The sequence below is a fragment of the Cherax quadricarinatus genome, chromosome 88, assembly GCF_038502225.1.
Source record: "Cherax quadricarinatus isolate ZL_2023a chromosome 88, ASM3850222v1, whole genome shotgun sequence".
In the NCBI taxonomy this organism is placed as follows: domain Eukaryota; kingdom Metazoa; phylum Arthropoda; class Malacostraca; order Decapoda; family Parastacidae; genus Cherax; species Cherax quadricarinatus.
This window is the reverse complement of record NC_091379.1, coordinates 5,554,421-5,582,294: the sequence shown is the minus strand read 5'-3', so window position 1 is coordinate 5,582,294 and position 27,874 is coordinate 5,554,421. Positions and strand designations below refer to the sequence as shown.

Sequence of the window (27,874 nt, the reverse complement as noted above, 5' to 3'; positions counted from 1 at the left end):
TTATACTACCAAAAGAACCACATACACATCTTTTACTGACATTTCTCATGTCTTCTGTATGAAAAATGATGCATGAATATAAAAAATCAACACGACAATGCATGAGTTTTTATTTTTTTTGTCCAGATCAGCTTTATAATCATTAAGTACTGATTACATTCAATCATGTCAGTTAAATAATCTTTTATATTGTAGTGAATATTTTATTTTTGGAGATAGACATACACTGTAATTTTTTTAACTACCTATATAAAATGTGGTTATAATAGACTTCATTCAGTATATAGCAGTGAACATATCACATGAAACAACTTAAGCCTTCATACTCTTGGTAGCAGTCTGAGTTTGAGGCTTTCATTTCATACAAAATATACCAAGCATTCTGAATTTTTGTTGTTTTTACTGAATATAAAACCCCTCAAGGAAGGTTCCTTGATGTTGGTGAGGGGCTCTTGATTTAGGGAATTGGATCTGTGCTCCAGTTCCCCGAATTAAGCCTGAATGCCTTCCACATATCCCCCCCCCCCCAGGCGCTGTATAATCCTCCGGGTTTAGCGCTTCCCCCTTGATTATAATAATAATAATAATACTGAATATAAAAAAATAAACATTTGAGCAATACTACAGTCTAATGCCATCCACCAGGCAACTGTTAACACCAATATTTATGAAATTCAAAATACTTGATAGACTTTCATCTCATAACTAAACTTTCATTTTAAAGTAAGAGAGAAGATATTTGGAGAACTTTTATATGTACAGTACAATACAAACTAACTTTCAGTACCCGACTGAATACTACGTAAACCTAGTGCCAATTTTAATATTAAAAATTCTCCAAATAACCAACAGGTATTGTGTTAGATCATTTGTCTGCCTACTGCCCTGAAGAAATATATACGTATTCCAGGTTTCATGAAATCATTGGAGTACATTTTCCCTTCAAAATTTTCAATATATATTTATATATAAACTAATATATGACCACTTTTTTTTTTTTTTTTAGTTTGTGCTATGTATTCAAGAGAAGTAATGTGAGGCCAAAAATATTCATGAGCTACAATGTTTCTGTATTATGTTCTGTAATACCACAATATTTACATTAACGAGAAGTCCAATTATATGAAGTTGCAGATTAATCATTTTTAAAATGATTAAAGTACCTGGTTTTCATTTATTACTGAAGTAATGTGTATGTAGATTGATTTAATTTGTTAATGCCTTAACCATACTTCAACCCCCCCCCCCCTCCCTTTTTTATAAATAATATAGTAAAGCAAGCAGGTAAATAGATAAACTAATTTGCATTTGGTGAGAAGATATTGTGGTGCATGATAAACTGTTTGTACTATAGAATATCCACAGGTTTATATGTCTATCTGATTAACAACAATCTACTTGGTGCAAAATCACATTGTTACATTTGACACCAAGTAATAATGTTATGTATTATTATTATAATCAAAAAGAAGCGCTAAGCCACAAGGGCTATACAGCGCTTAATGTTATGTAATGTGTGGCTTTGATACTATTCAATACAGCAACAGCTAAATAAGAATGCCTCAACTTGGGATTCCTCTTAAGTGGTCATATAATTTTTAGCCTCAAAATTTTATAGGGGAAGGGGAGGGAGTAATATCAGAAAATAGGCAGCACTATGGCAGTCTATATTTTGGGGTGAAGCTTGCTGGAGGGTAATGCTGGGAGATCTGTCAAGTTTACTGATCCAGTTAAAGTATGATTATCAGATTATCAAATAATTATATCATGGAATTTAAAAATCTTTCCCGTTTTAAAAGAAATTAATGAACACAATTCACATGCTCTTGAAAACAATTAATATATATGAATCTTGATGTTTGGCAAATCTCCTTTTGAAAAGCACATTTAAAGCTTTTTTTTTTTTTTCCCCCAACCTCCAGCTGGTTAATGCCACTGTCTCAAACAAACAGCTGTGATTAACCAAGAAACAGAATACATGAATCATTGGAGTTTATGCACCTCTATATGTACGAATAAAATACCAGACTTAAAACCTAGCCGCAGGGGAAATACAGTATACAAGTTTTCCCCCTAGTTCATACAACATTTACTTTTACAAAAATAATGAAAATTCCAATATAGCAAAATTGTAATAAATGTATTTAAATAACATTCTCAACATGCCAATGTTTTTAATTAATGTTGGTAGAATTACTGACTATGTTAGGTAAAAGGACACTAAGTGCAACTATGTGACCTTTTATTGTGGCAACCTTTTGCTCTCCAGGAGCTTGATCAAACTGTTACCAACATTACATGGACACAGGGTATATACAGGCCTAGAGCGAGGTGTAATACTAGTAGTAGTAATACAATGTGGTACTACTACAACTAACATTACTACTACCATCCCTAGTATTACACCTCACTAAGCCTATATATACCCTCCGTGTCCATGTATTGCTTGTAACTGCTTGATAAAGCTCCTGGAGAGCGAAATGTTGCCACAATAAAATGTCACATTAGTTGCACTTGTGTAGTTTTACCCAACAATATTTTTAACTCTGAGCAAGTACCACATGAGGTCTGTTAGTTATCCCCTGGCTTTAATAACCAGGGTACTGTTGGGATGAATGAGTATTAAACTGAAGTCTTGGTTTTTAACCTAGATCACTGTTAAGTCTTCAAACACACACTGAGCAAATATACAACCTACATAATCCACTCAGACTAATTTGCACTCTAGCCACTTCACTTTTCTTCCATAAAACTAACCATTCTGATTAAAAAGTCACAAGGCATGGATTGCCAATATGATGCTATAGTAGTACACTGTATTTAATAAATTAACATTTATCAGCCAATAGTTCAACCTGGTTCTCTGGCTTGTACAATTCAGTAATCCCTATCAAGAATACATGTACAGTTTGGTAATAGTACTTTCTTCAGCTGGAGGACAATTGTAACTATGGTTGGCAGAAAGGAAAGATGTCTTATTCTGTGATATGCACTGAACACTCTTTGGTAAAAATAACGATTAAACTGGAATACTGGGAAACCTGAACACCCTAGGTTAACCTGGACCCTTCACATCTATTTGACAATACTATGTACTATGGAACAGTAAGGTGGGAAAAAAATTTATACAAGTCCATAATTATATTATAATCAATTTAAGCACTAAACCCGATAGTCCATAAGGGAATCAGATATTGAAAATGTGATATTACTCCTACAGAAACCTCTCATGAGCAGTGACATAAAAAAAGTCCAGGCTGGGTGATTATACTCTTCAGTATGGAGGCATGAAAAACATTAATTTTATATATTATATATATATATATATAATACACACATACATACCCAATTCTTAAAAATAAATAAACATTTATATTAATACAACAAGAATGGCACTACATATAATTACACAAACATGACTGTTTAGTGAACTATAAATAAGAATACACAACTGTATTGGAGAATTCAGCTACAATAATGCAGTTTACCCTTCATTAATCAACTTGTACTACCAGCAAATAATTTACTGATAAATAATTTCAACATCTTTCCTGTAAAAAAAATTTCCTTGCAAGCTTTTAATATCAACAGCTCTTCAATTAGCATAATTATCATTTAAGATATTTTTATTTGCTATAATTAACCAAAATGTCAAATTGCTTTGAAAATACTTAAATAAAAAAAAATTACTAGTTTTAATGGTCAGAATACATTCCCTACTGGTACACTGCAAATACCCTAACCCTTTATTATCCTAAATCTCTCTTGAATGACGAACACACAAATTACTGTATATGAAAAAGTAAATACACTGTACAGTATATATTGACTAAACCATAAACTAAACAGAAAATTTATGGTCTGAAAAGCATATGATTGAAATTACATAAAACAAAGGTATGCTGAATTGTGCTCAGTTTTTTTTTTTATATTTTAAATTTACTTTCTTAAGCTTCATATTATTGTAATACATACTTAACCATATGCAGAACCTTAAATATGTATAAATATACAATAAAGACAAGCTGTAGATCATAATTCTCCAACCAGTTGACAAAACAAATCCTCCAATACCCAGAAAAAAAATCATCCTTCAATTGGTGCCCTTATTCAAGAATTTCAAATTAAAATTCCAAGTTTCTAAATATCATGAACTCGTACAAAAGCCCTCTAATAAAGACACAACCATTTGCAAACAACCTGTGTGCTGACAATCCACTAATCTAAATATTAATGAAATTCCCAGGTGGAAATTTTAAAACAAGTTTTGTAACATTTAAATAGACTTACGGAGTTCACCTGTGTCACATTACAGAGTATATACCAAGATATGTAAGAGAATTTAGACAAGACAATTTGATCTTATACATTTGATATGTTCTGTCACAATGCTGGTTCTTCTACTGGGCAACCTATATTCATTTATTTAAAAATACAAAATTCTTCAAAGGAACTTTTATATCAGAAAAGACTGGTTATAATATTTCCCTTGCATGCCAAACAATAGACAAATGCACAATTTTGTACATTCCCAGTCAAGATTTCATTTGCTAACCTGGGTTTACCTTGGCCAGTCATTTTTTTTGAAGTCCAATAGTACTCAATCCTAATAGTTACATACTTTATTGCTTTTGCTTGCTAGATTTAACATTTATCCTAAGATCTTCAGAAATCATCTTACCAGTTACATGCCAATCTCATTCATATAATGTTCATAAAGCTGCCAGCAAATGTATGAACACTTGCCAGGCACAAATTCTGTACCAGATGTTCAGACTTACCCAACAACAATTGCTCATTCATTCTTGTGTCACTACCATGAGCAAAACTGTGTAATTGGGTTGCTTACTCAGGAGAGGTTTCACAGGTACCTGGTAATATTTAGCTACTCCTCACTGCTCCTGTTGAGTCTCGCTTCCATCATCCTGAATAGTCAACTGGACAATCTTCTTGCCAGCAAACTCCACAAATTCTATTTCTTTGCCTTCACTTACACTGCGTTTCTTCATATCTGTAAATGTAAGATACATTTTTAATAAATATTTTAAGTTTTAAAAAATGAAAATAGGAACAATTTTTTTTTTTTGTTCTTCCAAAAACTAATACAACTATAGTGAAAGTTTCTGAATTGAGAATGGACGAGGCAGTTTACAGCAAATAATTTATTATTAGCAAGGCCTTTCTTATGCTGATACATATTTGAACTGCAATCTCTGTTGCATCAAGGGAGGTTCCTTGAAGCTGATGAGGGGCTCTTGATCCAAGGAATTGAACTTAGTCCTCTTCTTTGGATCAAACCTGATTGTCTTCAATTCCCCAGTTGTTGCACGACCCATATGGATTTAGTGCTTCACCCAAATAATCCATATTTGTGCAGTTCTGTATTTCATCCTGCTTTCATTTATTTTGTGTTGGAAGACCAGCAAATATTTTTTGTACAAACTAGTGCCTTATTTATAGTATTTGATTTCTTGTTCCATGGCCTTATAGAGTGAGAGAGAACCTTAACTGAAATATTCCTCAGAAATTTCGAATGCTTTAAAGACCCTTGATGAAGGAACTGAAAGTTATTAAACTTCATGCTGATGTGACTATCTGAAGCTGTTGCCTCTTCCAATGAGACTTACAAAAAATGACCGTACAGCAGTATATACAAGTGAGAGTATAGAAGAAATAAGGAAGAGTACACAAGGGAATAAATTTTTTTTAAAAACATCTTAAGTAAGGTGATAAAGTATTAATTCTAGTGTTACTCCACATTGTGCTTCTAAAAGAACATTACATATGGGGGGCAATAGAATGTAACCTGCTTATTTATTAATTAACTTTATGTAGATTGTAGAGTTCTTAGGGGGAATGAAAATGGGAAGGGGGGGGGGGCTGGTGACTAACCAAAATTTCATCATTATGTATTATTTTTTTATTTTTTTTTATTATCACACTGGCCGATTCCCACCAAGGCAGGGTGGCCCGAAAAAGAAAAACTTTCACCATCATTCACCATCATTCAGAAGGGTGCTCCAGTTTTTAATTATTATTATTATTATAATCAAGGGGGAACTGTCTTGCCAGCTTAAGGGAACTGGAGCACAGATCCAATTCCCTTTACACTACAGTTTTTAAACTGCAACATTAACACCCCTCCTTCAGAGTGCAGGCACTGTACTTCCCATCTCCAGGACTCAAGTCCGGCCTGCCGGTTTCCCTGAACCCCTTCATAAATGTTACTTTGCTCACACTCCAACAGCACGTCAAGTATTAAAAACCATTTGTCTCCATTCACTCCTATCAAACACGCTCACGCATGCCTGCTGGAAGTCCAAGCCCCTCGCACACAAAACCTCCTTTACCCCCTCCCTCCAACCCTTCCTAGGCCGACCCCTACCCCGCCTTCCTTCCACTACAGACTGATACACTCTTGAAGTCATTCTGTTTCGCTCCATTCTCTCTACATGTCCGAACCACCTCAACAACCCTTCCTCAGCCCTCTGGACAACAGTTTTGGTAATCCCGCACCTCCTCCTAACTTCCAAACTACGAATTCTCTGCATTATATTCACACCACACATTGCCCTCAGACATGACATCTCCACTGCCTCCAGCCTTCTCCTCGCTGCAACATTCATCACCCACGCTTCACACCCATATAAGCGCGTTGGTAAAACTATACTCTCATACATTCCCCTCTTTGCCTCCAAGGACAAAGTTCTTTGTCTCCACAGACTCCTAAGTGCACCACTCACTCTTTTTCCCTCATCAATTCTATGATTCACCTCATCTTTCATAGACCCATCCGCTGACACGTCCACTCCCAAATATCTGAATACGTTCACCTCCTCCATACTCTCTCCCTCCAATCTGATATTCAATCTTTCATCACCTAATCTTTTTGTTATCCTCATAACCTTACTCTTTCCTGTATTCACCTTTAATTTTCTTCTTTTGCACACCCTACCAAATTCATCCACCAATCTCTGCAGCTTCTCTTCAGAATCTCCCAAGAGCACAGTGTCATCAGCAAAGAGCAGCTGTGACAACTCCCACTTTGTGTGTGATTCTTTATCTTTTAACTCCACGCCTCTTGCCAAGACCCTCGCATTTACTTCTCTTACAACCCCATCTATAAATATATTAAACAACCACGGTGACATCACACATCCTTGTCTAAGGCCTACTTTTACTGGGAAAAAATTTCCCTCTTTCCTACATACTCTAACTTGAGCCTCACTATCCTCGTAAAAACTCTTCACTGCTTTCAGTAACCTACCTCCTACACCATACACTTGCAACATCTGCCACATTGCCCCCCTATCCACCCTGTCATACGCCTTTTCCAAATCCATAAATGCCACAAAGACCTCTTTAGCCTTATCTAAATACTGTTCACTTATATGTTTCACTGTAAACACCTGGTCCACACACCCCCTACCTTTCCTAAAGCCTCCTTGTTCATCTGCTATCCTATTCTCCGTCTTACTCTTAATTCTTTCAATTATAACTCTACCATACACTTTACCAGGTACACTCAACAGACTTATCCCCCTATAATTTTTGCACTCTCTTTTATCCCCTTTGCCTTTATACAAAGGAACTATGCATGCTCTCTGCCAATCCCTAGGTACCTTACCCTCTTCCATACATTTATTAAATAATTGCACCAACCACTCCAAAACTATATCCCCACCTGCTTTTAACATTTCTATCTTTATCCCATCAATCCCGGCTGCCTTACCCCCTTTCATTTTACCTACTGCCTCACGAACTTCCCCCACACTCACAACTGGCTCTTCCTCACTCCTACAAGATGTTATTCCTCCTTGCCCTATACACGAAATCACAGCTTCCCTATCTTCATCAACATTTAACAATTCCTCAAAATATTCCCTCCATCTTCCCAATACCTCTAACTCTCCATTTAATAACTCTCCTCTCCTATTTTTAACTGACAAATCCATTTGTTCTCTAGGCTTTCTTAACTTGTTAATCTCACTCCAAAACTTTTTCTTATTTTCAACAAATAACAAAAAATAGTAAGCTCCTATAAGTTGAGTAATCATCCCTTTTTAGACATTTGCTGTGTTCATTGTTAAGTGAAAAATACATACTTTAAAAAAATTTATATACTTCCAGTTTGTCTGTCATTAGGTGTAATATATAAAAAAAAATTCCATGTACATATTCATTTAAAGAAAAGAATAGAGTTGAAGGCATGAAGTATTATTAAACATGGTGGGGCTACCAAATAAATTTAAAATTGATACACTTCTTAAATTAAAAATTATTTACCATGAGGATAAACACGTTCTAGGCGGAAGGTGGTGAAGTTGGCGCAGTATCTAGCAATGTGTGTTCCAAGAGTGTTGAAGTCCTCAACTGGTGGGTAGGTGACGCGCATTGTTTCACGAACCACCTGAGTATCTACATTATAGTAGCCTGTAAGGTTAAAAGAGAGTGCTATCAAGCTAACCATTTCCTACTCTACCTGGATATTTAATGTGTAATTTTCCATATTTTTAATCTGTAATCATTTAACTTAGGCCTTGCAATATACTTAAGTCTGTTGTCTCCTGTTTAGCTCATCGACTTACATTTCTCTCCTATTTATTATCAACACATGCACAAATATTTTTTTTTTTTGTAGTAGTAGTAGTAGTAATAGTGCAAGAAGTTAGGTTCTGAAAAGTTGTCTGAAGAAACAGCGCTGTATGACCCTAGTGGATTTAGAACTTCTTTTTCATTATAATAATAATAGTCTGAAGAAAAGCATTGTCATCCTCAAAATTTGGTGCATAATGTTCACTTAATTCTAATTTTTGCAAGCAGAGAATTCAAAAGTGAAGAGTACTTATGCTCTTGCACATTCCAACTGATAAAGAAAATGAACAGATAATGACATATTGAACAGAAATAGCAATGAAAAATAGTTTGAGCATAAATTATTACTTGTGTAACCTTGTGGCAGAACATCTACAGTTTTATATTCACATCTTCAGTGTATTCAGCACTTACACCTACCCATCCACATCTTCTTAATAAGATCCAAGAGGGTGCGAGGAGGCAGAACATGGTCGTGGTCGAGAGGCATCACATAACAGCGACCATAGGTAAGATCAATGATGCCAGTCTTGTTCTGATTACAAAAATCCAGAATTATTATTTAATGCAACAAACAAATACTTTATTTCCACAACATACATAGCTTTTTATATTATCTGATGACAGTAGTACACGTGGAAAGCTCTTAGTTATGCAGAGCATTTTGGACAAGGTAAAATACTAATAATTTAAAAAAAAAAAAAAAAAACTTCCATCATTCACTCCATCACTGTTTTGCCAGAGGCATGCTTACACTACAGTTATAAAACTGCAACATTAACACCCCTCCTTCAGAGTGCCAGCACTGTACTTCCCATCTCCAGGAATCATGTCCGGCCTGCCAGTTTCCCTGAATCCCTTCATAAATGTTACCTTGCCTACACACCAACAGCAAGTCAAGTCCTAAAAACTAATTATTTTTTTTTTTTTTTTTTATTATCACACCGGCCGATTCCCACCAAGGCAGGGTGGCCCGAAAAAGAAAAACTTTCACCATCATTCACTCCATCACTGTCTTGCCAGAAGGGTGCTTTACACTACAGTTTTTAAACTGCAACATTAACACCCCTCCTTCAGAGTGCAGGCACTGTACTTCCCATCTCCAGAACTCAAGTCCGGCCTGCCGGTTTCCCTGAATCCCTTCATAAATGTTACTTTGCTCACACTCCAACAGCACGTCAAGTATTAAAAACCATTTGTCTCCATTCACTCCTATCAAACACGCTCACGCATGCCTGCTGGAAGTCCAAGCCCCTCGCACACAAAACCTCCTTTACCCCCTCCCTCCAACCCTTCCTAGGCCGACCCCTACCCCGCCTTCCTTCCACTACAGACTGATACACTCTTGAAGTCATTCTGTTTCGCTCCATTCTCTCTACATGTCCGAACCACCTCAACAACCCTTCCTCAGCCCTCTGGACAACAGTTTTGGTAATCCCGCACCTCCTCCTAACTTCCAAACTACTAATTCTCTGCATTATATTCACACCACACATTGCCCTCAGACATGACATCTCCACTGCCTCCAGCCTTCTCTTCGCTGCAACATTCATCACCCACGCTTCACACCCATATAAGAGCGTTGGTAAAACTATACTCTCATACATTCCCCTCTTTGCCTCCAAGGACAAAGTTCTTTGTCTCCACAGACTCCTAAGTGCACCACTCACTCTTTTTCCCTCATCAATTCTATGATTCACCTCATCTTTCATAGACCCATCCGCTGACACGTCCACTCCCAAATATCTGAATACGTTCACCTCCTCCATACTCTCTCCCTCCAATCTGATATTCAATCTTTCATCACCTAATCTTTTTGTTATCCTCATAACCTTACTCTTTCCTGTATTCACCTTTAATTTTCTTCTTTTGCACACCCTACCAAATTCATCCACCAATCTCTGCAACTTCTCTTCAGAATCTCCCAAGAGCACAGTGTCATCAGCAAAGAGCAGCTGTGACAACTCCCACTTTGTGTGTGATTCTTTATCTTTTAACTCCACGCCTCTTGCCAAGACCCTCGCATTTACTTCTCTTACAACCCCATCTATAAATATATTAAAGAACCACGGTGACATCACACATCCTTGTCTAAGGCCTACTTTTACTGGGAAAAAATTTCCCTCTTTCCTACATACTCTAACTTGAGCCTCACTATCCTCGTAAAAACTCTTCACTGCTTTCAGTAACCTACCTCCTACACCATACACTTGCAACATCTGCCACATTGCCCCCCTATCCACCCTGTCATACGCCTTTTCCAAATCCATAAATGCCACAAAGACCTCTTTAGCCTTATCTAAATACTGTTCACTTATATGTTTCACTGTAAACACCTGGTCCACACACCCCCTACCTTTCCTAAAGCCTCCTTGTTCATCTGCTATCCTATTCTCCGTCTTACTCTTAATTCTTTCAATTATAACTCTACCATACACTTTACCAGGTACACTCAACAGACTTATCCCCCTATAATTTTTGCACTCTCTTTTATCCCCTTTGCCTTTATACAAAGGAACTATGCATGCTCTCTGCCAATCCCTAGGTACCTTACCCTCTTCCATACATTTATTAAATAATTGCACCAACCACTCCAAAACTATATCCCCACCTGCTTTTAACATTTCTATCTTTATCCCATCAATCCCGGCTGCCTTACCCCCTTTCATTTTACCTACTGCCTCACGAACTTCCCCCACACTCACAACTGGCTCTTCCTCACTCCTACAAGATGTTATTCCTCCTTGCCCTGTACACGAAATCACAGCTTCCCTATCTTCATCAACATTTAACAATTCCTCAAAATATTCCTTCCATCTTCCCAATACCTCTAACTCTCCATTTAATAACTCTCCTCTCCTATTTTTAACTGACAAATCAATTTGTTCTCTAGGCTTTCTTAACTTGTTAATCTCACTCCAAAACTTTTTCTTATTTTCAACAAAATTTGTTGATAACATCTCACCCACTCTCTCATTTGCTCTCTTTTTACATTGCTTCACCACTCTCTTAACCTCTCTCTTTTTCTCCATATACTCTTCCCTCCTTGCATCACTTCTACTTTGTAAAAACTTCTCATATGCTAACTTTTTCTCCCTTACTACTCTCTTTACATCATCATTCCACCAATCGCTCCTCTTCCCTCCTGCACCCACTTTCCTGTAACCACAAACTTCTGCTGAACACTCTAACACTACATTTTTAAACCTACCCCATACCTCTTCGACCCCATTGCCTATGCTCTCATTAGCCCATCTATCCTCCAATAGCTGTTTATATCTTACCCTAACTGCCTCCTCTTTTAGTTTATAAACCTTCACCTCTCTCTTCCCTGATGCTTCTATTCTCCTTGTATCCCATCTACCTTTTACTCTCAGTGTAGCTACAACTAGAAAGTGATCTGATATATCTGTGGCCCCTCTATAAACATGTACATCCTGAAGTCTACTCAACAGTCTTTTATCTACCAATACATAATCCAACAAACTACTGTCATTTCGCCCTACATCATATCGTGTATACTTATTTATCCTCTTTTTCTTAAAATATGTATTACCTATAACTAAACCCCTTTCTATACAAAGTTCAATCAAAGGGCTCCCATTATCATTTACACCTGGCACCCCAAACTTACCTACCACACCCTCTCTAAAAGTTTCTCCTACTTTAGCATTCAAGTCCCCTACCACAATTACTCTCTCACTTGGTTCAAAGGCTCCTATACATTCACTTAACATCTCCCAAAATCTCTTTCTCTCCTCTGCATTCCTCTCTTCTCCAGGTGCATACACGCTTATTATGACCCACTTCTCGCATCCAACCTTTACTTTAATCCACATAATTCTTGAATTTACACATTCATATTCTCTTTTCTCCTTCCATAACTGATCATTTAACATTACTGCTACCCCTTCCTTTGCTCTAACTCTCTCAGATACTCCAGATTTAATCCCATTTATTTCCCCCCACTGAAACTCTCCTACCCCCTTCAGCTTTGTTTCGCTTAGGGCCAGGACATCCAACTTCTTTTCATTCATAACATCAGCAATCATCTGTTTCTTGTCATCCGCACTACATCCACGCACATTTAAGCAACCCAGTTTTATAAAGTTTTTCTTCTTCTCTTTTTTAGTAATTGTATACAGGAGAAGGGGTTACTAGCCCATTGCTCCCGGCATTTTAGTCGCCTCATACGACACGCATGGCTTACGGAGGAAAGATTCTTTTCCACTTCCCCATGGACAATAGAAGAAATAAAAAAAGAACAAGAGCTATTTAGAAAAAGGAGAAAAACCTAGATGTATGTATATATATATATATGCATGTGCGTGTCTGTGAAGTGTGACCAAAGTGTAAGTAGGAGTAGCAAGATATCCCTGTTATCTTAGCGTGTTTATGAGACAGAAAAAGAAACCAGCAATCCTACCATCATGCAAAACAGTTACAGGTTTTTGTTTCACAGTTATCTGGCAGGACGGTAGTACTTCCCTGGGTGGTTGCTGTCTACCAACCTACTAGTCAAAAATATAAATACTAGTCAAAAATATAAAACTGGCTTAGAGAGAGACGAGCAAACACTAGTTTTTTTAATACGTCGACCGTCTCCTGCCAAGGTAGGATGACCCAAAAATGAAAAACACTTTCACTATCATTTCATACATAATCAGTCTTTGCAGAGGTCCTCAGATAAAACAGCTCAGGTGTCACTCCAAGCAGCAAATATCCCAAAACCCTCCTTTAAAGTGCAGGCAATGTATTTCTCTCCTTTAGGACTAAAGTCCGGCTAACCAATTTCCCTGAATCCCTTTACAAAATACATGTATTACCCTGCTCACACTCCAACAGCTCATCAAGTCCCAAAAACCATTCGTCTCCATTCACTCCTATCTAACACCCTCATACATGCCTGCTGCATGTCCAAGCCCCTTGCACACAAAACCTCTTTCATGCCCCCCCTCCACCCCTACCCCTCCTTCCCTCTACTATAGATTTATACACCCTCCAATCACTGAGGTAAATGTACAAGTTTATATGACATATATACTATTTCCCAGATTTCTGTATATTGTTTAATAATAGTAGTTTAAAAGCTCTGTAATTTAATAATGCTTAAAATGCAGTGATTTTTTTTTTAAATTTTGCCTTTTCACATGAAATTCCTTACAAATCAAGTGTATGGACTGATAAAAATAACCTCTAGCTCTTTTCCACAGAGAAATTTACATATAATGAAGTATTTACATAATGCTTGAGTAAATAATCTAAGCTAACTAAGAAGTCTGTACATATGTTTTGATTACAATATTTCTAGAACTTTAACATAAATTTCATACAACACATAAAACCTTTTAAATTTATCCACTTACAGCTTTGAAATCATGGATGAAGCGGCCTTGGCGGCCAATGCCAAAATCAGGAACATGGATATTCTCAAAACTGTCCTCCTCCAAGTCAAGCTCAAACTCCTCCTTGAATAATCTATCAGAGGTTGTCCATTCTGCATCATCATCATCTCCCTTGAGAATGGAATATTAAATGTATGCAAATTAATATGCACAACACTTCATTATGATATACATTACAATACAGCAAGTGTATACGTATAGGCACTTCCTTATCTTTATATAAGAAATTTACTTATTTCACCACTCTTATTTGCCCCCTGTATTTACAGCAAACACATCTTTTCTCAGTGCTTTTCTGTTTACTTTTTAACCTTTTGAAAGTACTAAAAGTATTGGCTTTTCAGCACTTATCAAAAATCTTTGAAAAACAATTTCAAATTAATTTTGACCTTGTCTTTCCTTTGTGCTAGTGTTAAAGTAGCTTATCAAGGAATGTGTTTTAGTACTTTTCAGACAGAGGTACAGTATGTCCAGCAGCATGAAGCGTAAGTCCCATGAACATAGTGAAAAGCAGCGGTACAGATACATTGAACAATATGAAGCACCATTCATGTGCTCAGCACAAATAAATGATATGCATTTTTTCCCTCAACTACCATTTCCTGCCTAGGCAGGGGTGACCCAAAGAGGACAACACATTCACCATCATTTGTTTACTTGCTATCTTGTCTCTTGAGGGAGTACGTATTGTACTTGGTGATGTAAGAATTATAACTGCTTATATTCATTTACAATAACTAAACCTCAAATTCTTTGTACATACAGCTCAAACTTACCCCTGTGATCTGTTTAAAAATTAAAAGTACATATACCACTACGGTCCCTTGTACTGTACATGGCAGGGGTGGCCAAATCTTCATGACCTACCACATGACCTTAGAAACGCATCCAACAGTTTTCAGATAACCGAGACCCATAAGATATGGATAACATTTTCACACTGGGCTTATATTAATAAAACTAATGCAAAGAAAATTATATAATTACAAAATTATAAACAAAAAATAAGAAATGGAAATGAAAACTTATTTGCAAAAGACTATACAGTGGTCCCCTGGTTCGCGAAGTCACCGGTAACCGATAAATCCGGTATCCGAAGCGTTATATCGCAAAAAATTTGCCCCTGTTCCTGTAACAAAACCCGGTATGCGATACGATTCGTACGAGACATGTCCACATATGGCCTGAACTGCCCCGTGTGTGCCAGTGTTTACAAGCCAGCCAGTGTGCGTGCATCTAAGGATACATTCGGTACATTCCATATTATCCATATTATCACTGTTTCTGGTGCTTGTTTCTGAAAATTAAGTCACCATGGGCCCCAAGAAAGCTTCTAGTGCCAACCCTTCGAGACCAACGGTGCTAATGACTACTGAAATGAAGAAAGAGATAATTGCAAAGTATGAAAGTGGAAAGTGGCTGAAAAATATGTGCATGAATTCAATGAATTAAAAGAAGGGAAGTAACCCCGGAAAAGAACTTGCTACCTTAAGTCCTAATGGAGGAGGATTCCCCTTCTGAACATTAAAAACTTAAACACTCTCCCCTCCTCCCATCCCATCAATCATCACCAGATCTTCATTAACCCTTTGAGGGTTTCGGACGTACTAGTACGTCTTACGCGCAGGGGTTTTTGACGTACTAGTACACATAAATTCTAGCGCCGTCAAATCTCGCGGGAAGAGGCTGGTAGGCCTCCATATGAAAGAATGGGTCTATGTGGTCAGTGTGCACAGTATAAAAAAAATCCTGCAGCACACAGTGCATAATGAGAAAAAAAAAACTTTTACGTTTTTTTTGGCATAAAACAGCGTCTTTGCACTGTATTTTCGTATGGTATTTATTGTTGTATTCTAGTTTTCTTGGTCTCATTTTATAGAATGGAATGCATATCACAGAAATTGAGATGATTTTTACTGGTTTTACAATGAAAAGTACCTTGAAATTGAGCTCAAAGTAGCAGAAATGTTCGATTTTTACCAAAGTTCAAAAGTAAACAAATCATGCCAAGCGTCCAATACACGTCAACTGGTGAGTCTAACATTCTTTTGCAATTGCGCCAATATGATTTATATTATTTTTTACACTAATGCAGTAGTCTGCATAACAGTAAATCTTCTATTTTTCGTGAGAATAAAAATTCAAAGTGGAAAGCAAAAGAATGTAAAAGGGGCCTTGAGACGTGACTAATGAGCAGAAGAAATGTCATTTTAGTGCCAGGAATGCATTTCTTGTTTGTTCTGGACACTATTCGGAAATTGGCATTTTTGAAATTTGTGTGAAATTGGCAAAATTGCTAAATTCTGACCACTGTATTGGATAGTTGAAAATGGTAAATGGGTGGTTTCTTGCACTCATTCAATAGAAAAAATGTAGTTCTAGCGAAATATTCATGTTGTTTGTCGACTAGTACAGAGGAATTGGCCGAAAATGGGGCTCAAATTGGGCAAAATCGCCGATGCGTAAACATCGCCGAGACCGCTAACTTTGCGAGAGCATAATTCCGTAAGTTTTCCATCAAATCTCATAATTTTAGTGTCATTATGATCGGGAAAAGATTCTCTATCTTTTCATAAGAAAAAATAATTTTTTTTTTTAAATTTGGCCGACCCTGAGAACGAGTTTCTGAGAGCGCCTGTCGACCCTCAAAGGGTTAAAGGTAAGTGTCAATTATTCTATTGTGTTTATTCTATTTTTATTATTGCTACTGTAATTATTCTATTGCATTAAACTTAATATTTCATGTGGTAAAAGTCTTTTTTTTCATACTTTTGGGTGTCTTGCACGGATTAATTGATTTCCATTATTTCTTATGGGGAAAATTGATTCGCTTTCCGATAATTTTGCCTTACGATGAGCTCTCAGGAACGGATTAATGACGTGAACCGGGGGTCCACTGTATATTTGAAGACAGTTTTTATAAACCCTCTGACTGTTTCGGTAGTATATATACGTCTTGCAAGCCATCGTGTTTGACGTATTTATACGCATAAATTCTAGCGGCTTCAAATCAAGCGGGAGAAAGCTGATAGGCCTACATGAGAGCGAGTGGGTCTGAGTGGTGGGTATGCACCCTGTGAAAAAATTGGGGGCTCAGTGGTGCATTGTGGGAACGCCATCTTGGTAGTCCATTTTCACCATGCCTCGCGGTAAGAAGTACCTCACTCCTCAGTAGATTGGAGGTCTTTTGTTCCCAAGTGATAACTCTAACAGTGATGGAAGTGCCAGTGAAAGTGAATTTCATGGTTTTGGAGTGGGTGTGACCAAAAGCAGCGCCCAGGAAAACGTAGTTAGTGATGAAAATCAAGATGACCCACAACCATCCACATCTGGTGCTGGGCTGTCTCATTCAAGTTCATCTGAACCAGGACGAAAGAGGAAACTATTTACCCATGTACAAGACTCAGATGTGAGCAGTGATAGTGATAGTGATTTCAAAGCTATTGAAAGCAGGTCTAGTTGCTACAGTTAGGGTGAATATTCTCCAGTGAAGCAGCAGTATGTATGACATAGCATGCATTCTGGTAGTGTGTCATATGTTGTTCCAAGGGGAAGGAGTAAATCTCGGAGTACATCCTGTGGCCCTACACCACAAACTGATAGTGAAGATGATGATATTGTTACAATGGGTATGAATGATGTGAGCGAGGCAGCAGATGGTGATAGTGGTGGTGGCATGAGTCATGTGGCACCAGCAGCGGGCCATGCTACTACCAATGCTGCTAACTCAGCACAGCCACAACCAGCCTCAACCAACCCCACACTCCCACAACATCCACAACCACAACCACCTTTCAATATCCAGAACCCACCAGCAGACCGCATCTGGGATTGGCAGCAAGGTGACAATTTTGTTCCTAATCCACATGACTTTGATGAAACACAAAATGGAATACGGCCATCATATACACTTGGGAACAATGCTACTGAACTGGAATACTTTCAGTTATTCTTCGATGAACCCCTGATGGACATTATTGTCAGGGAAAGCAATACATACTTTGAGTACACCATGGCAAACACAATTCTTTCACCAAGATCACGCCTACACCAGTGGACGGACACAACTGTGGCAGAGATGTATCTGTTCTTTGCGACAATAATGTTTATATCACATGTGTACAAGCACAGTGTCAACACATACTTGTTGAGACCGCCTGATTTCAACCCCAGCTTTCGGTGACATTATACCAGTGAATAGATTTGTGCTACTGTTATGTACGCTACACTTTTCAGACAAAACAAGGCTGTAAGAAGATGGACAGTTTGAATGCTTTGAAAATAAATGTTATGGTAAATATTATTAAAGGCACATATGAAATTAAGTTATATATACATTGTGTAATATTTTGTATAATGTATAAACAAATCAGTATAAAAGAAAACTCTGAGGATGCTACTCATTTATTATTATTATATACGTACGTGACTTGAGTACCATGGCTTGCTAGTGTCGGATACAAAGCTTTGCAAGTACAGTGGACCTCCGGTTTACGATCAGCTCCCAATGCGACCAATTATGTAAGTGTATTTATGTAAGTGCATTTGTATGTGTATGTTTGGGGGTCTGAAATGGACTAATCTAATTCACAATATTCCTTATGGGAACAAATTCGGTCAATACTGGCACCTGAACATACTTCTGGAATGAAATAATATCGTAAACCGGGGGTCCACTGTAATTCAAACTTTACTTTGCAAATGAATTTAAAGCTAGTGCATAGTTTACCTTGTAAATGGCAGGGTTGCCTCCAAGGGGAAGTTTGGGGTTGCCCATGAGATGAAGAGAATCACGTTCATATGGAATCCCACACCACCCACGGAAACGAGACATCTGAAAATAATGAACAGTAAAATTTAAGTTTTAAACATAATCCATTACATATTTAAAACTACATGACATACATATACAGTAGTACAGTGACTATTGTATATGGCAAATTTGGCACATACCTTTCATGAACTTAACCTAAGCCTCACTATCCTCATAAAAACTCTTTACAGCATTTAGTAACTTACCACTTATTCCACACACTTGCAATATCTGCCACATTGCTCCCCTATCAACAGCCTTTTCTAAATCCATAAAAGCAACAAAAACTTCCCTACCTTTATCTAAATACCATGCACTTGACAAGGTATACTCAGTAGGTTTATTCCTCTAAAATTTTTACATTTTGTCCCTCTTCCCTTTATATAGGTACTTTCCCCTCTTTAAAAAGAATGTACACATATTTAGTATTTTCTGAAGCAATAAGATGGTAGACCGACGAACAGTAAAGCTTGAAACCACACAGTAGACAAGCCACAGCTCTGTAGCTGCAGTCTAAGTTACAGAGCATAAACTGCTGATATCTGATACTAGGCACCATCACTGGGATTACCATGCCTATACAAACACCGCCACAGTAATGAGGATTGAGTTCAATTATTATTTATTCTTTTGCTATTATTGTGTGTATGTATGTAATTTTTTTTTTAACAAGTCGGCCATCTCCCACCAGGGCAGGGTGACCCAAAAAGAAAGAAAATCCCCAAAAAGAAAATACTTTCATCATTATTCAACACTTTCACCTCACTCACACATAATCACTGTTTTGGCAGAGGTGCTCAGAATACAACAGTTTAGAAGCATATACATATAAAGATACACAACATATCCCTCCAAACTGCTAATATCCCAAACCCCTTCTTTAAAGTGCAGGCACTGTACTTCCCATTTCCAGTATATAAAATTAACCGCTATATAAAAATAACCGGCTTCCCTGAATCCCTTCACTAAATATTACCCTGCTCACACTCCAACAGCTCGTCAGGTCCCAAATACCATTCACCTACATTCACTCCTGCCTAACATGCTCATGCACACTTGCTGGAAATCCAAGCCCATCGCCCACAAAACCTCCCTTACCCCCTCCCTCCAACTTTTCGAGGATGACCCCGCCTTCCTACCCCTAAAGATTTATATGCTCTCCATGTCATTCTACTTTGATCCATTCTCTCTAAATGACCAAACCACCTCAACAACCCCTCTTCAGCCCTCTGAGTAATACTTTTATTAACTCCACACCTTCTCCTAATTTCCACACTCCGAATTTTCTGCATAATATTTACATCACACATTGCCCTTAGACAGGACATCAACTGTCTCCTCACTGCAGCATTTACAATCCTAGCTTCACACCCATAGTGTTGGTAACACTATACTTTCATACATTCCCTTCTTTGCCTCCATAGATAACATTTTTTATCTCCACGTATACCTCAACGCACCACTCACCATTTTTCCTTCATCAATTCTATGATTAACCTCATCCTTCATAAATCCATCCGCTGACACGTCAACTCCCAAATATCTGAAAAATATTCACTTCTTCCATAATCCTCCTCTCCAATTTGATATCCAATTTTTCTTTATCTAAATCATTTAATACCCTCATCAGCTTACTCTTTTCTATGTTCACTTTCAACTTTCTACCTTTACACACACTCCCAAACTCGTCCACTAACCTTTGCAATTTTTCTTTAGAATCTCCCATAAGCACAGTATCATCAGCAAAAAGTAACTGTCAATTCCCATTTTGTATTTCATTCCCCATAATTTAATCCCACCACTCTCTCGAACACCCTAACATTTACTTCTTTTACATCCCTATCTATAAATATATTAATCCTTTCAGGGTCCACAGGTCCTCTCAGAGACTTGCTCTCAGAATCCCCCAAATTTAAAAAAAAAAAAAAAAAAAAAAAAAAAAAAAAAAAAAAAAATAAAAAAAAAAAAAAAAAAAAAAAAAATTTTCTTATGAAAAGATAGAGAATCTTTTCCTGATCATAATGACACCAAAAGTATGAAATTTGATGGAAAACTTACGGAATTATGCTCTCACGAAGTTAGCGGTCTCGACGATGTTTATGCATCAGCGATTTTGCCCACTTTGAGCCCTATTTTTGGCCGATTCCAATGTACTAGTCGACAAAAATCATAACTATTGTGCTAGAACTCCATTTTTTTCTATTGAATAAGTACAAGAAACCACCAATTTACCAATTTCAACTATCCAATACAGTGGTCTAAATTTAGCAATTTTGCCAATTTCACAAATTTCAAAAGATGCCAATTTCCAAATAGGGTCCAGAATAAACAAGACATTCCTGGCACTAAAATAACATTTCCTCTGTTCATTAGTCACGTCCCCAGGCCCCTCTTACATTTCTTTTGCTTTCCACTTTGAATTTTTATTCTCACAAAAAAATTAAGATTTACTGTTATGCAGACTACTGCATTAGTGTAGAAATGGTATAAATATTATCGGCGCATTTGTGAAAGAATATTAGACTCGCCTGTTGACGTGTATTGGACGCTTAGCATGATTTGTTTACTTTTGAACGTTGGTAAAAATCGAACATTTCTGCTACTTTGAGCTCAATTTCAAGGTACTTTTCATTGTAAAACCAGTCAAAATCATCTCAATTTCTGTAATATGTCTTCCATTCTATAAAATGAGACCAGGAAAACTAGAATACAACAATAAATACCATACGAAAATATAGTGCAAATTCGCTGTTTTAATCCAAAAACACGGTCAAAGTTTTTTTTCTCATTATGCACTGTGTGCTGCAGGAATTTTTTTATACTGTGCACACTGACCACAGAGACCCATTCTTTCATATGTAGCCCTACCAGCCCAGGCCTACCAGTCACCAGGCCTGGTGGCTAAAGCTCCCGCTTCACACACGGAGGGCCCGGGTTCGATTCCCGGCGGGTGGAAACATTTCGACACGTTTCCTTACACCTGTTGTCCTGTTCACCTAGCAGCAAATAGGTACCTGGGTGTTAGTCGACTGGTGTGGGTCGCATCCTGGGGGACCCCAATGGAAATAAGTTAGACAGTCCTCGATGATGCACTGACTTTCTTGGGTTATCCTGGGTGGGTAACCCTCCGGGGTTAAAAATCCAAACGAAATCTTATTTTATCTCTCTTAACTTATCTTCTCTCACTAGATTTGAAGGTGCTAGAATTTATGCGTACTAGTACGTCATGGACACTGGCGCGTAAGCCGTACTAGTACGGCCGAAACTCTGAAAGGGTTAAACAACCATGGTGACACTACACATCCCTGTCTAAGACCTACTTTTACCGGGAAGTAGTCTCCCTCTCCTTTACACACCCTAACCTGAGCCTCACTATCCTCTTTACAGCATTTAGTAACTTACTACCTATTCCATATACTTGCAACATCTGCCACATTGCTCCCCTATCCACTATCATATGCCTTTTCTAAATCCATAAATGCAATGAAAACTTCCCTATCTTTATCTAAATAATGTTCACATATATGCTTCAATGTAAACACTTGATCTACACATCCCCTACCCACTCTAAAACCTCCTTGCTCATCTGCAATCCTACATTCTGTCTTACCTCTAATTCTTTCAATAATAACCCTACCATACACTTTTCCTGGTATACTCAGTAAACTAATTCCTCTATAATTTTTGTCTCCCTTCCCTTTATATAACAAACTAGACATGGTCTCTGCCAATCCCTAGGCACCTTCCCCTCTTTCATACATTTATTAAACAAAAATATCAACCACTCTAACACTATATCCCCCCTGCTTTTAACATTTCTGTCATGATCCCATCAGTTCCAGCTGCTGTACCCCCTTTCATTCTACGTAATGCCTCACGTACCTCCCCCACACTCACATCCTGCTCTTCTTTATTCCTAAGAGATGGTATACCTCCCTGGTGGCCAATGCATGAAATTACTGCCTCCCTTTCTTCGTCGACACTTAAAAGTTCCTCAAAATATTCCCGCCATCTACCCAATACCTCCATCTCCCCATCTACTAACTCCCCTACTCTGTTTTTAACTGACAAATCTATTCGTTTCCTAGGCCTAAAGTCAAAACGGCCTAAAGTCGAAACAATATTTCCCATAAGAAATAATGTAAATCCAATTAATCCATTCCACCCAAAAACATTCACAAAAAAAATTATTTTTTTAAAGAATAAATACAGTGGAACCTCAAAAATTGAACTGCTCCCAACACAACCAATTATGTAAGTGTATTTTTGTAAGTGCTTTTATAAGTGTATTTTTGAGGGTCTGAAATGGACTAATCTAATTTACATTATTCCTGATGGGAATAAATTCATTCGGTAAAGGCACTCGAACAGCCTTCTGGACTGAAGAAAGTTCGATATTTGAGGTTCCACTGTACTATAGTTTTACATACAGAAAACAATGAGAAATAAATATAAATGAACATTTAAATCAGTTTTACCTTTATGTAACACTCTTGTTTGCATATGAGAGAGGCAGGAGAGTTTGTTTGGAGGCAGGACAAGATAGTCCTTCAACATGACACTAATTTCAACTCTATGGCTTATTCATTTAGCACAATTCTTCTAATGTGACATAATAAACAATATTAATAACAGAAACATGATATACAGTGGACCCCCGGTTAACTGATTTTTTTTCATTCCAGAAGTATGTTCAGGTGCCAGGTTCCCATATGGAATATTGTGAAGTAGATTAGTCCATTTCAGACCCCCAAACATACACGTACAAACGCACTTACATAAATACACTTACATAATTGATCGCACTGGGAGGTGATCGTTAAGCGGGGGTCCACTGTATACTCTAGAATGAATAAAATATATGTCTGTCCCCCTAACTGACGAGTGTTGCCGTGTTGTTTGTTGTTGGGTGTATAAGGGCCACTGAAAGATAAGCCTTACACAGTTGTGGTGATGGCGCCAGCAGAGCCGGCAGTGTTGTCAGTCACCCTATATAACTCCGACAATGTTGGAGGAATCGGTTTCGTGCTGTCCTTTTTCTATCGATTAATCGTTTAACTTACTTGCTACATTGTTAATGCTACACTTTAGAGCTGGCTGGCATTATAGCCTTTATCGACTCGTGCTGTTTTAGTATTGTACATATCGTAGAACCACTGAAGAAGGCACATTCTCCCCTCTCTCTTCCTCCTCCACTTTGGTACTTTGCTACACTTTCTTCAATTCTATCGTGTTTCTCACTTTCTTTACCAGTGCCCATGGTGGCTTATTTCACAGTCACAATCACTAAACACAACAAATGAAATGTTTGGACGAGTGCGCAGGGTAATGTTCACTCAAGGATAAAGAAAGCTAGACTCGCTCATGACGCCTGCAGGCAGACAGGTCTGGTATGCAGGCCAAAACACAGGGCACAGGCTGAAATGCGGGACAAAATTTAGCTGAAAAAAGCGGTTGAAACTTGAAGCGGCCGATATTCAGGGCGGCCGAAACTCGAGGTTCCACTGTATATCAGAGTTGATTTCCTCTATTCTGTTTATTACAATATACAGTAAACTACTGTATAAAAATTTAAAAAATATAACAGAAATATTATAAATGGTTCAAAGGTGACATTAATAAACAATATCAAAGATGGTTGACACAAACCCACTACCATTAGTATGCTCCTCACTTAGCGACGAATTCGTTTACTGATGAGGTCTTAGGAAGGGAACTACGTCGTTAAGTGAGGAGAGGCTGTATATTGTACTATACAGTATATGTATACAATATGTTTCATACCTACAGCATTTCAATATGCCAGTTTTAAATTTAGGTAAGATGAAGTTAATCAGCAAGCAAAATAATACAGATACATGTGCTGGTGTATCAAAACCTATATATTATTCCAAAACCATTTATAAAGAAAAATTTTTACAAAAGATATACCAAAATCTCTTAAGTAGACAGCAGTTAGCTGTTAAAGAAGCCTGAAAACCATCAATGAACAAGGTATTTTTACTGGCCTGGTGACGTGAGAATGCACGGTACAGGTAAACGCCTCCAATGATGCCAATGCTCATAACCATAAGTGCAGTGATGAAGACACAGATGGTTGTAGCTGTGGACACACGACGGCGAGCACTGGAGGAGAGCCATGCCTCGACGTCACCACTGTTGGGGTCCAGTACAGTGTGATCTACCCCACATTCTGTACCCTGATGGGACAAAGTTTATTCAAATTTATCTGTACCTTTCTACCTCTACCAAGTGAATAAGAATGGCAGTACTGGGAACAAATAAGGTGTTTATTCCTTTACAGTAAACATGTACCATCAGGGGGAATTACTAAGTGTATCTGGGGATATTACCATGTGTATCCTGGGGGGATTACCAAGTGTATCCAGGGGGATTACCAAGTGTATCCATGGGGGATTACCAAGTGTATCCATGGGGATTACCAAGTGTATCCATGGGGATTACCAAGTGTATCCATGGGGGATTACCAAGTGTATCCATGGGGGATTACCAAGTGTATCCATGGGGGATTACCAAGTGTATCCAGGGAGGATTACCAAGTGTATCCAGGGAGGATTACCAAGTGTATCCAGGGTGGATTATCAAGTGTATCCAGGGTGGATTACCAAGTGTATCCAGGGTGGATTACCAAGTGTATCCAGGGGTATTACCAAGTGTATCCAGGGTGGATTACCAAGTGTATCCAGGGTGGATTACCAAATGTATCCAGGGTGGATTACCAAGTGCATCCAGGGTGGATTACCAAGTGTATCCAGGGGGATTACCAAGTGTATCCAGGGGGGATTACCAAGTGTATCCAGGGGGGATTACCAAGTGTATCCAGGGAGGATTACCAAGTGTATCCTGGGGATTACCAAGTGTATCCTGGGGGATTACCAAGTGTATCCAAGGGGGATTACCAAGTGTATCCAAGGGGGATTACCAAGTGTATCCAGGGGGGATTACCAAGTGTATCCTGGGGGATTACCAAGTATATCCGGGGATTACCAAGTGTATCCAGAAGGATTACCAAGTGTATCTGGGGGGTAATTACCAAGTGTATCCTGGGGAATTACCAAGTGTATCCTGGGGGATTACCAAGTGTATCCTGGGGAATTACTAAGTGCATCCAGGGGGATTACCAAGTGTATCTTTTGATTACCAAGTGTATCTGGGAGGATTACCAAGTGTATCTGGGGGATTACCAAGTGTATCCAGGGGAGTACCAAGTGTATCCAGGGGGATAACCAAGTGTATCTGGGGGATTACCAAGTGTATCCAGGGGAGTACCAAGTGTATCCAGGGGGATAACCAAGTGTATCCAGGGGATAAGCACATGTATCCAGGGGGATAACCAAGGGTATCCAGGGGGGATTACCAAGTGTATCCAGGGGGTATTACCAAGTCTGGTTGATCTGACCCTGATCCACCACAAGGCCTGGTCTCAGACCGAGCTGCGGGGGCGTTGAACCCCGAAATCATCTCCAGGTAAACTCCAGGTAAGTGTATCCAGGGGGGTTTACCAAGTGTATCCAGCAGATGACTAAGTATATAGATTACTAAGTGAATTTAGGGAATTGTATCTAGGAGGTTTACTAAGTGTATTTATTGGGATTACTAAGTATATATCTCCAGGGATTATTAATTGTATCTAGAGATTACTTCAATATAAGGGAAGTACAAAGTCCATCTGGTCTGTTCCCTGGTGGAAGCCAGTACTTGGCTTATCCTGGGTTATTAATCCTCTGGAATTGTTAATCTGGTCTCAGTCATCTAGAAGAACACTTCTGGAAGTTTCTTTAATAAACATTTAAAGGCAGTTTTGTGGAGGTGACATTAAAAGAAAATGGAAAACTTTCATGTCATCCCCTTAAAAATAGTTTATAGACAAAATTCAGTCGTAACCTTAAAAAAGAAGATATTATTGACTGAAACTTTTAATTGTACAATACAATTTTAGCATTAATGAAAACTATGAAATTCTTGACATTTAATTAAGAAAAGTGACCTTTGAAACAACGATAAGTTGGAGATAAGAATGTCGAATGGCTGAATAACAAGGACATTATTTTCTTTAGTGTTAATAATTACTAAAATATTCATTATTAAATAACAATTACTGACCCGGTAACCCAAATAGATTAATATTTGCCGAGTCCGTCAAATTTATTGATATTTCGAGTCTTGACTCACCTACAGCGTCAGTATTTAACAAAGTGCATTAAAACTTTGTAACAGTTTAAAAGTTTGTAATAGTAAGTTTATTTAGGCACAGGTACACATTAGTACAATTATTGCAATGTTAATTAACCAGGATAACCCAAAAATGTCAAAGGACTTATTTCCAATGTGGTCCTTGTAATATATCATTATACCTTAAAAGTTAAAACAGCTAAATCATTCAACTATGGTCATAAATTAGACTCTGGGGTCATTAAGTAACAGTAATTACTCTTAATTAAGATCCCGACATCAAATCACTTCCTGTTACTGGGCGAGGCTGCCCAGGGCCCAACACGACCACCTAATTGATGGTATTTTAGCGTCTTACCACGATCTCGTTGGCGACGAGAGGCTTCTCCAGCTTCTTATCTGTCTTTGGCTTAGTGACGATGGTCATGGTGGAGGTGAGAGAGAGAGAGAGAGTGAGCTAGTACAACACACCACCACTGCTGCTCGGCCGCCACTACCAACTACGCTGTAATAATCAATACACACATATCAACACTACAACTCACACTAACATGTACGATCCAACACCATATAATCCAGTAAACTTGGATTCTAATTCTCCTGTGTCTTCTAATATAAGGTATCTGATCCTCTTAGCGTCATGGATAGACATGGTGATGCTGGTGTTTATACTGGCGTGATTTCATGGAGAGCCACGTCCTGTTGGTAAATACAGTGCCACTTATGGCCATTAATGGCACTCAATCAACAATCATTTTCTACGTCATGGAACGCTGCTAACATGAAAATTTTTGTTAATTTGGATCAAGTGACTTCTGCGGCAGGTTAACCTTCAGGCACTTCGCTTAAAGGATATACGCTATTAATA

At 38.0% G+C, this 27,874-nt stretch overlaps 1 protein-coding gene across 1 annotated transcript; it reads right to left on the bottom strand.

Annotated features, from left to right (window-relative positions):
* Positions 1-587: 587 nt before the first annotated feature.
* On the bottom strand, positions 588-27,511 carry LOC128698537 (integral membrane protein 2B). The gene is made up of 7 exons (XM_053790805.2): positions 27,365-27,511; positions 24,822-25,013; positions 18,730-18,834; positions 13,962-14,111; positions 9,016-9,130; positions 8,287-8,433; positions 588-5,011 (listed from the first exon to the last, which is right to left on the bottom strand). Exons 1-7 carry the CDS (start codon positions 27,431-27,433, stop codon positions 4,893-4,895), a joined length of 897 nt encoding a protein of 298 aa, XP_053646780.1. The 5' UTR covers positions 27,434-27,511; the 3' UTR covers positions 588-4,892.
* Positions 27,512-27,874: the final 363 nt, after the last annotated feature.

Excerpts from the sequence above, each read along its gene's own strand:
- LOC128698537 (XM_053790805.2), bottom strand. The coding sequence starts at position 27,433 with ATGACCATCGTCACTAAGCCAAAGACAGATAAGAAGCTGGAGAAGCCT. Across the intron at positions 25,014-27,364 it reads TCGTCGCCAACGAGATCGTG|GGTACAGAATGTGGGGTAGA; the intron begins GTAAGACGCTAA and ends TTGTCCCATCAG. Across the intron at positions 18,835-24,821 it reads GTGCATTCTCACGTCACCAG|ATGTCTCGTTTCCGTGGGTG; the intron begins GCCAGTAAAAAT and ends CATTATTTTCAG.